Source organism: Embiotoca jacksoni, unplaced genomic scaffold (genome assembly GCF_022577435.1).
Source record: "Embiotoca jacksoni isolate LCO1_2020_lvr unplaced genomic scaffold, fEmbJac1.0.p SCAF_18, whole genome shotgun sequence".
Taxonomy (NCBI): Eukaryota; Metazoa; Chordata; class Actinopteri; family Embiotocidae; genus Embiotoca; species Embiotoca jacksoni.
In genome coordinates, this window is record NW_027185318.1 from 2,701,285 (window position 1) to 2,712,410 (window position 11,126).

At 43.2% G+C, this 11,126-nt stretch overlaps 1 protein-coding gene across 4 annotated transcripts in view; it reads left to right on the top strand.

Annotated features, from left to right (window-relative positions):
- The window catches only part of LOC138199826 (regulator of G-protein signaling 6-like), a 48,229-nt gene extending 37,333 nt beyond the window's left edge, over positions 1-10,896 (top strand). For 2 of the 4 annotated variants that reach the window (XM_069152055.1, XM_069152054.1), the window contains 7 exons: positions 4,596-4,697; positions 4,841-5,013; positions 5,409-5,534; positions 5,999-6,185; positions 6,954-7,043; positions 8,390-8,449; positions 8,735-10,896. In XM_069152055.1, coding sequence (XP_069008156.1) covers positions 4,596-4,697; positions 4,841-5,013; positions 5,409-5,534; positions 5,999-6,185; positions 6,954-7,043; positions 8,390-8,449; positions 8,735-8,785 — 789 coding nt within the window. In that variant the 3' untranslated portion in view covers positions 8,786-10,896. The remainder of the gene's footprint in view (positions 1-4,595; positions 4,698-4,840; positions 5,014-5,408; positions 5,535-5,998; positions 6,186-6,953; positions 7,044-8,389; positions 8,450-8,734) is intronic. The other 2 variants (XM_069152056.1, XM_069152057.1) reach the window with 2 other exon arrangements.
- The last annotated feature ends 230 nt before the right edge of the window (positions 10,897-11,126 follow it).

Genomic DNA, 11,126 nt, shown 5'->3' on the forward strand with positions numbered 1-11,126 from the left:
TGTAAAACATTTCATTCAACAAGAATCCTCCACACACAAAGTTCCAGGCCCCCTGTCAGCGCTGGCTTGGAACTGCACCATTTTGCTGTCTTTATTGCATGCTTGTCTGACTTACATGACTTTTAAACATGTTCGGGAAGAGGGATCAACAGTGAGGTGGTTGTCACGGTTGCCTCCCAGTCAGAAGGTTCCGGGTTCGAGCCTCGCTCTGGAAATGATGACATTAACATGCAAGATGGAAAGTCACGTCAAGGGCAAGAATCGAACCTGGAACCTCCTGACTGGAAGGCGACAACACTAACCACTCCATCACAGTACCTTCTGCCATAAAATGTTTAAAAGTCATATAAGTTATGTAAGTCAGACAAACATGCAATAAAGGCCACACAACTCCGCAGTTGCTCGTGTCGTCGTCTCACTATCAGGAAGTACTCGTTTCGATCAGGGGCTTGGAACTCTGTCTGTGGTGGATTGCATGTTCTTGCTTGGAGCGTGACTTTGTCACATTTACGACTAGATGCATGATGTTTGTTTTACATCATGGACTACATGCATGATAACATGCATAAGTTAGTCGTCCATGTTATGGATGACATATTTTAATTTACTTATTACTATGCAGGAACATGCAAATTCCACATAGAAAGTCCCAGGCCGGGATCGAACCGGGGACCTCGAGATTGTGAGACGACGACACTGACAACTGCACCATTGTGCTGCACGACATAACTTCAACGGAAGTCATACTTATAGCATGTCGTCCAAAATATGACCAAAAAGTCATACTATAGCATGTCGTCCAAAATATGACCAAAAAGTCATGCTGTAGCATGTCGTTCAAAATATGATGTCATACTTTGGACAACATGCTATGGTATGACTTTTTATCACATTTTGGACAACATTAAAGAAATATGATATCGTGCTATTTCTGACGACATGTTATAAGTATGACTTTCGTTAAAGTTAAGTTAGCCAGCAGGGTGGCGCAGCTGTCACGGTTGCCTCCCAGTCAGAAGGTTCCGGGTTCGAGCCTCGCTCTGGAAATGATGACATTAACATGCAAGATGGAAAGTCACGTCAAGGGCAAGAATCGAACCTGGAACCTCCTGACTGGAAGGCGACAACACTAACCACTCCACCACGGTACCTTCTGCCATAAAATGTTTAAAAGTCATATAAGTTATGTAAGTCAGACAAACATGCAATAAAGGCCACACAACTCCGCAGTTGCTCGTGTCGTCGTCTCACTATCAGGAAGTACTCGTTTCGATCAGGGGCTTGGAACTCTGTCTGTGGTGGATTGCATGTTCTTGCTTGGAGCGTGACTTTGTCACATTTACGACTAGATGCATGATGTTTGTTTTACATCATGGACTACATGCATGATAACATGCATAAGTTAGTCGTCCATGTTGTGGATGACATATTTTAATTTACTTATTACTATGCAGGAACATGCAAATTCCACATAGAAAGTCCCAGGCCGGGATCGAACCGGGGACCTCGAGATTGTGAGACGACGACACTGACAACTGCACCATTGTGCTGCACGACATAACTTCAACGGAAGTCATACTTATAGCATGTCGTCCAAAATATGACCAAAAAGTCATGCTATAGCATGTCGTTCAAAATATGACCAAAAAGTCATGCTGTAGCATGTCGTTCAAAATATGATGTAATACTTTGGACAACATGCTATGGAATGACTTTTTATCACATTTTGGACAACATTAAAGAAATATGATATCGTGCTATTTCTGACGACATGTTATAAGTATGACTTTCGTTAAAGTTAAGTTAGCCAGCAGGGTGGCGCAGCTGTCAGCGTTGCTGTCTCCCAGTCTGAAGGTCATTGGTTCAATTCCAGCCTCTGACAGTCTATGTTGAATTTGCATTCTTCTGCAAAACTAATAACTTAAAAGTCAAGTTTATCGTCCATGACATGGATGACTAACTTATGCATGTAGTCCATAATGTAAAACATTTCATTCAACAAGAATCCTCCACACACAAAGTTCCAGGCCCCCTGTCAGCGCTGGCTTGGAACTGCACCATTTTGCTGTCTTTATTGCATGCTTGTCTGACTTACATGACTTTTAAACATGTTAGGGAAGAGGGATCAACAGTGAGGTGGTTGTCACAGTTGCCTCCCAGTCAGAAGGTTCCAGGTTCGAGCCTCGCTCTGGAAATGATGACATTAACATGCAAGATGGAAAGTCACGTCAAGGGCAAGAATCGAACCTGGAACCTCCTGACTGGAAGGCGACAACACTAACCACTCCACCACAGTACCTTCTGCCATAAAATGTTTAAAAGTCATATAAGTTATGTAAGTCAGACAAACATGCAATAAAGGCCACACAACTCCGCAGTTGCTCGTGTCGTCGTCTCACTATCAGGAAGTACTCGTTTCGATCAGGGGCTTGGAACTCTGTCTGTGGTGGATTGCATGTTCTTGCTTGGAGCGTGACTTTGTCACATTTACGACTAGATGCATGATGTTTGTTTTACATCATGGACTACATGCATGATAACATGCATAAGTTAGTCGTCCATGTTATGGATGACATATTTTAATTTACTTATTACTATGCAGGAACATGCAAATTCCACATAGAAAGTCCCAGGCCGGGATCGAACCGGGGACCTCGAGATTGTGAGACGACGACACTGACAACTGCACCATTGTGCTGCACGACATAACTTCAACGGAAGTCATACTTATAGCATGTCGTCCAAAATATGACCAAAAAGTCATGCTATAGCATGTCGTTCAAAATATGACCAAAAAGTCATGCTGTAGCATGTCGTTCAAAATATGATGTAATACTTTGGACAACATGCTATGGAATGACTTTTTATCACATTTTGGACAACATTAAAGAAATATGATATCGTGCTATTTCTGACGACATGTTATAAGTATGACTTTCGTTAAAGTTAAGTTAGCCAGCAGGGTGGCGCAGCTGTCAGCGTCGCTGTCTCCCAGTCTGAAGGTCATTGGTTCAATTCCAGCCTCTGACAGTCTATGTTGAATTTGCATTCTTCTGCAAAACTAATAACTTAAAAGTCAAGTTTATCGTCCATAACATGGATGACTAACTTGTGCATGTAGTCCATAATGTAAAACATTTCATTCAACAAGAATCCTCCACACACAAAGTTCCAGGCCCCCTGTCAGCGCTGGCTTGGAACTGCACCATTTTGCTGTCTTTATTGCATGCTTGTCTGACTTACATGACTTTTAAACATGTTAGGGAAGAGGGATCAACAGTGCGGTGGTTGTCACAGTTGCCTCCCAGTCAGAAGGTTCCAGGTTCGAGCCTCGCTCTGGAAATGATGACATTAACATGCAAGATGGAAAGTCACGTCAAGGGCAAGAATCGAACCTGGAACCTCCTGACTGGAAGGCGACAACACTAACCACTCCACCACGGTACCTTCTGCCATAAAATGTTTAAAAGTCATATAAGTTATGTAAGTCAGACAAACATGCAATAAAGGCCACACAACTCCGCAGTTGCTCGTGTCGTCGTCTCACTATCAGGAAGTACTCGTTTCGATCAGGGGCTTGGAACTCTGTCTGTGGTGGATTGCATGTTCTTGCTTGGAGCGTGACTTTGTCACATTTACGACTAGATGCATGATGTTTGTTTTACATCATGGACTACATGCATGATAACATGCATAAGTTAGTCGTCCATGTTATGGATGACATATTTTAATTTACTTATTACTATGCAGGAACATGCAAATTCCACATAGAAAGTCCCAGGCCAGGATCGAACCGGGGACCTCGAGATTGTGAGACGACGACACTGACAACTGCACCATTGTGCTGCACGACATAACTTCAACGGAAGTCATACTTATAGCATGTCGTCCAAAATATGACCAAAAAGTCATGCTATAGCATGTCGTTCAAAATATGATGTCATACTTTGGACAACATGCTATGGTATGACTTTTTATCACATTTTGGACAACATTAAAGAAATATGATATACGTGCTATTTCTGACGACATGTTATAAGTATGACTTTCGTTAAAGTTATGTTAGCCAGGAGGGTGGCGCAGCTGTCAGCGTTGTTGTGTCGCAGTCTGAAGGTCATTGGTTCAATTCCAGCCTCTGACAGTCTATGTTGAATTTGCATCCTTCTGCAAACAGACCCTTTGACCGTGAGACAACAATGCTGACAACTGCACCGTTGTGTTGCCTGCCATAACTTGAAAGGAAGTCATACTTATAGTATGTCGTCAGAAATAGCACAAAAATGCCATACTTTTTTAACATTGTCCAAAATGTGAAAATAAAGTCATACTATAGCATGACCTTAAATTTAAAAAAAATGCATACTTGTTTAAGTTTTAGAAAATAATTATGTATATGTTTAATTAGAATAAATTAATAATGGCTGTTTCGGGAAGTGGGCATAAAAAACATATTTACTAAATATTTACTTAAAATTTTTGGTAAATATTTTAAAGCCAGTCATTTGTAGTTTATGCGTGATTGTAAAATGGAAAGTCCTGCATCCAGCATCACAACACAACAATGTTCAACATCTGTCTCCTCTCGCCCGCTACAGTCGGTCTACGGGGTACCAGATGATGGACAGAGTCAGCCGAGTCCCGTCCACATCAGCTCGCAGCCCATCAGGAAGGCCACTAAAGAGGACGTTCAGAAGGAGGTGAGCCACGATAGGATGGTATTTTCTTTAGGTCATTACCACCAGTCGGCCTCACTCGTCCATCATAACGACAGTGAGGGACGCAGACTGATGAGCCGTTACCTTATTTAGCCTCCTCATTGCTCTCCCTCCCTCTCCATCAGATTACCTTCCTGAACATGCAGCTGGACAGACACTGTATGAAGGTTTCCAAAGTGGCCGACAGTCTGATGATCTACACGGAGCAGTTCGTCGAGTACGACCCCTTCGCGTCGACCCCGGAGCCCCCGAACCCTTGGATCAGTGACGACTCCTCCTTCTGGGACTTGGAGGCAAGGTGAGGCTCGAGGCCCCTCGCTGGAGGCACGTGTAGCCTGAGAGGTCACCAGGGCCTGGGGATGTTTTCAACCAACACTGAGGTCAGGTGGAGCGCAGAGGTCTCCATGCTGTTGATATGTTGTTGTCCTGTCTGTTTGTATCTCATCTCAAATGAGCATTAACTCCGGCGTTCCCAAAAGGTTGACAGTGTTCGGACTCTCTGTTCTCAGCTCTCCGTCGACCGTGAGGAAAAACTGTGGCCAGAAATTTAAGTCACCAGAAATTAAATTTGAATTATTTACATTTGAATTTGAGTTGATATGCTTGAATACAGCATTAAATGAAAAAAATACCTCTATTTTCTATTCTATCCTCTTTAGTGTCTTTTGTTCTGTTTTGTTATGCTCTGAGCAGTCGTGACCCCAGCCAGCAGCGGGTGAAGAAATGGGGTTTCTCCCTGGAGGAGGCACTGAAGGACCCAGCAGGACGAGACCAGTTCCTAAAGTTCCTGGAGTCCGAGTTCAGCTCAGAGAACCTGCGGTGAGACAATCCTTCAGAGCTATCTGTAACTTTTCAGGGTTGGTCTGTCCCTTTCATGGTCAGCATGCATTTTGTATTTTGGGATGACAGTGCGTTTGCTGTTAAAGGGAGATTGTCATAGACTTTAAACAACAAAGTCTGGAGTACCACTGCAGATGTGAAACGTTTAAGTTGAGTGGCGGGAAACCTGACAAGGTTTAATATTTAATATCTAAATATATATCATTGAGTACCATCAATTAGCATCTGAATTATCTTCCAGCACTGCTCCAGAGTCAGAATATATATCATTAACACATTTTAGCATTGCCTTTGTATTCATTATTTAGCCTACCTTAAATAAGGGCATCATCAACATATATGTTAATAGTGAATATAGTCTTTTTCTTTTTTTAAAGGCAGCTTTTTATACTGTAATTATATTCTTGCGAAGTTGTTGTTGACCAGATGTGACACTGTTGTAGGTTCTGGTTAGCAGTGCAGGATCTGAAGCGACGGCCGCTCCAGGAGGTGGCCTCCAGGGCTCAGGAGATCTGGCAGGAGTTTCTGGCCGAGGGAGCACCGAGCTCCATCAACCTGGACTCGCACAGCTACGAGCGCACCAGCCAGAACCTCAAAGACCCGGGACGATACAGCTACGAGGACGCTCAGGTGGAATGTGCTGTTTCTTCCTCATGGATGGATTCACACGGCTTCACGTGTGCACACACGCATGAATAAACACACACACACACACACACACACACACACAAAGACACACAAGTCTAAAGAAACAGACAGCGGTAGCCACACACCTGTGCCTGTACAGTAGTTATATCTCTCTAGTTGCACGTTCTGGCCCGTAAAGTGTCACCTCCTCCATTTACATTCTTGACTTTACTTTCAGATGTGTTCTTTTAATTTCAGATTTATTGCAGCCTTCTGTGTCAGAACCACTATTTGGTTTACCCTACGCTATATCCACACACACTACAGACGATTTCTTCCCCTCTCATCCACTTGCCCACAGGAACACTCAACCCTTCCACCCCACTCATGTTACACGAGTGAATGAATGAGAGGGCACGGAGGAATAAAAAGCGGGAGGAAGAATGACTGAGTGTGTTTGTTCCAGGGCCTAATGAGGCGAGTAATACTATGAATAGGTTGTTCGGTCCGTTCACCATTTGATTCCTCTGGCTTCAAAGTGGGTCGGTGATGTGTGACGTGCAACGCCTCTCACTGGCAGGACATTACTCAGCTCCGTCTCTCAGCACCCTGCTGCTCACGTCAGCCTGCCCGGTTGGCATCACCACCTCCGAATCACGCATGCGTACATTGCGTTACAATCATCAGGCCTCTCTTTATTTTACTACACCTAACTTTGTTCCGTCTCGCTCGCCGCCCAGCAAACACTCATGTTTTTTCTCCCTCTTGCAGGAGCACATATTCAAGCTGATGAAAAGTGACAGCTATGCACGCTTTTTGCGATCCAACATCTACCAAGACCTCCTGCTGGCCAGAAAGAAGGTGAGCTGCACTCACTGACCTTCATCTTTAACATGACCTGGTCACTCTCATTGCATCTCTCGTACTGGTTCGATTCTTTATTGTGTTTTTTTGGTGATTTAAAAGACATTTCAGGTACTGATTGTATGTATGAGATTAAATATGAAATACAGTATCACTATTATATGCTGCAAGGTAGTTAGTGATAGTGGTGGAATGTAACTACGTGCATTTACTCCACTTTATGCTACTTTATACTTGTACTATATTTTAGGAGCAAATATTGTAATCTCTATTCCCACACTGTGTTAGTTACATTGCAGATTCCGATTTTTAATACCAAATCCAATCAATTTATAAATAACAATGTATTAGCACAGATTAAGTTACCCAACAGTATTTACAGTATAATGTTGTTCAAATAAGCCTCAACTTTACCAACTTTAGTTTTAAGCTAAAGAAACTATTCTAAGACCCACTTAGATTTAAATGGAAAATGCATTGTTTTCTGAGTTTGTTGACGTTTTGGAGATACGTGATTCTCACAAAACAGAAATGATCCAAATGTGATGATCTTATAGAAGATGATGCTTAACTAGAGATTAAACTAACTAACAGTCCATAAAGTTGTTCAAATAAGTTACATTAAAAAAAAAAAAGAAGCACATGTGGGTCACCTTAATGTCAGTTCATCAGCAGTCTGATACAATATGTGAGCTTTCGAAGCATCATGACACCACAAACAGAGCCCCAAAAGTGAAAGAAAAACACTTTCAGGTGCAGGTGCAAGGATGCAACTAAATCATTTAAAATGTCAAGGGAAGAGTTTTGAAAAACATGACATCATATGCCGAATACAGACAAACTGCTACAACGATAGTCGTCCTGTAAAGAGAAACTAACATCCAGTACATGCGTGTTTCAGACAAATAAACCAGATGAATGGCTGACAGATGCAAACTAATAATGTAGTTGTTGTTAGTTTTGGTCGATCTCCTGTAATGTTTCAGTGTAATCTTTAAGACTTACACAGTCAGACAAACTCTCATTTAGCTGTTTAACTGTGTAATATGGAGCTGGTCAGCAAATCACAGCTTCCTCTGTTCATGCAAGCCTTTCTGCCCTTTCCCATTTGGACACCGCTCCTTCCGCTGGCCTGTCGCTGACCCCACTCCATTCCCCAAATATGCAACCCCCGCACTGTCCCGCACTGTCCTCGGCCCTCATCTTTTTTGCAATGCTTGGCCCCCTTTTTGAAACTCCCCCTTTTTCCCTCTCCACCCCCCACTAACGACATCACTTCCAACCCCCGTCAACACCCATACCTTACCCAAACACTCACCCTGCTTCCCCCCCTCCCAAAACAGCAGCCAGCAGACAGTGAACAGGGCCGCCGCACCTCCTTGGAGAAGTTCACCCGCAGTGTGGTAAGTCATTTGGAGCTGGGGCTGCTCATATCACAAACCACACTGGCTGGCTCACTATCAGTGGCTTTTGCAGTTATTACCATATTACACTCTATTGTGTCTTTTTAAAACCTGTAGTAGGATGTGTATGTGTGAGTAAGACAACATGCCAGTCACCTAATTGGTTGCAACGTTGCATTTTAGATGCCAACGCCTTGCTGGTAGAGATTCTCTGTGATTTCTAAAGTACTGCTGCTTTCAACATGTCAGTCTGGTAACGTGTTTTGATTTGAATTGACCTTCTAGGGCAAATCATTGACGGGAAAGCGCCTGACAGGCCTGATGCAGTCATCCTGACACTGCCTGCGGTGGCGGGGCACAGCCGGACCCTGTTGGGTGGGGGTCTGCCACGCCGGGGCGGGGGCGCAGACAGAGGAGCTGGGCTGGACGGGGCCACTGTGGAGGCTCGCAGACACCGCTCCGAGGACTGCTGCCATTCTGGTAGTGCAGCACTGGGTCTGCTGGGGCGATCACTCCAAACAGAAACACTGAAGACAAGACGGTGCTGGCGAGGGGGAATGTCAGCCAGCACATCACACGGCATGCAGCATACAGAATAAGCACATCCAGACTAGGGCTGCCCCCCACCCCCACCCTCTCGCCCTCCTCTTCATCACTTAAGCAACAAACTGGTTGTTCGGCTTGACTATAAGCTGATCAGTTAATATTGTTTTCATGTTGTTTTATACATGTTTCTTGTAAATTAAAAAAAACAAAAAACATATTATATTCTTTCCTAAAACTGCAGTTAAAAGTTATTCGCCACAACATGTGCAGTGGTGAATATTGAGAATTGATTTAATCATCCAAAAAAATAGCTGGGGCCAGTCATGACTCAGATATAAGTACAAAGTCAAAGACACAAATATACTCTACATACATCTCTGTCCCAAGGCAGCCAGCAATAAATATGGAGACCACTTTTTTTTTTTTTAAAGAAATAAATCCAACCTCTTTTTATATCTTTCAAATTTCTATTATATCTGTTTGTTATGAAGCACATGACATGTAAGTTGAATAGTGAGCACAGTGTTGGCAGTAATCAAGACTAGAAGTCCTGTTCCCCCCGCCCAATAAGTTCTATTTAATGACGTCTACAAAATAGATTTTTGAAGGTGTAATTTTTCATGCTTCATTACATTCCAAAAAAATCGGGCATAAGGGCTTAATGTAGCATTCAGACTGCACTGGCGCATGTTTCATCCAAATGTCTTTGTTGAGAATTCATGTTTCGTTTCTACAACAGGGCTTTGTAATGACACTCGTGGCAAAGACAAATTTATTACAGTTGGCCAATTGGTTCACTGCTTTCACAACTTCAAGCTCCAACATTTTCAGGCCGCACAGTCAATTTAATCCCAAAAGTCTCCAAGTCAGCTCCAAAAGTCTGTGTGAATAACTGAGGCTCACAAACATGGCTCACAAACATGGTCGTGCACACTCACATGTGACACAGCATCCACGTGCTTTTAGGGCTCCTACTTTAGTGTAGTGTTTAAAGTTTCCAGTGCCATGGGTCCACCGTGGTTCAACCACAGGACCAGCAACAGACTGTATCGAAGGACATTATGATGTCAAAACTAGTTGTTCTCCATTCACAGAGATATTACAATGCCTGCCACCCAATATGGGAATTTCTTTTTATAATTTTTTTTACTGCATGACTATCTCATCTTTTACTTTCTGGAAACAGTGACCTGCCCGTTTTGGGTCTCTCATGTAATAATCGTTGTGTGTTTGAGTGAACATGGGGGAAACGACGCATGTTGGACAATGACCGAGTGTTCAGATGGAAAGACTGTGTACAGAGGGAACAGCTCTGAACACTCCTCGGTGAACGGACCTCTCGGCCCTGAAATGCAACTGGGAACAATACTCGGCCCGTGATGGGTGCCATAAAGGCCTCTCTGCTCCACTGTGGCTTCAGCCTTCCTCTACAGACTGAAAGTGCTCTGACTGAGGAGATTTTAGTCTCACAGCTCCCCCATGAGGCCAGTGACTGCTACAGTACGCTGCTCAACGAGTCCATCATCTGTTATTTTTTTATTAGAGTCGTTGCAATGCACTGTACAGGTCATATTAATAGTTGTTATTACTGTCATAAACCAGTAACCTCTTGAGTATAAGGTAGAGAGAGATGCTTAACTCGAGTCGATGTACCAAATGTTATCCTCAGCACAAACACAATGACACTATGTACCAAGTGCATTGTAAATGTAAATTGGCTAGATTTCATTATCCAAAAGCACACTTTATTATGATATGGGCACATTACTATGCATGTAACATATTCAGGGCATTTTGTGCTTTTAGTTTCTCAATCAGCAAGATAACTACTGGCACTCTAAAACACTCAAAGCACCTGCTATCTATCCACGGGTACCAAATAATAAAAACTCTGGACCTGGCTGCTCTGTGCTGCTGTCTTGTGGTTCTTGCACAAACGAGGGTGAAGATGCACTTTTCAGGCCGTGGATGTGTTTATATGTAACATCAGGAATCCGGACACAGCCAGCAGGATTCATCCTGAATCCTGTACTTCAATCTGTGATCCCCTCCAATAGCTGTTGAAATATTTCAGTCTGGACTGAAGTTGTTGGACTTGTTACACACTATCCTACCCACCGAGAAATTCTAC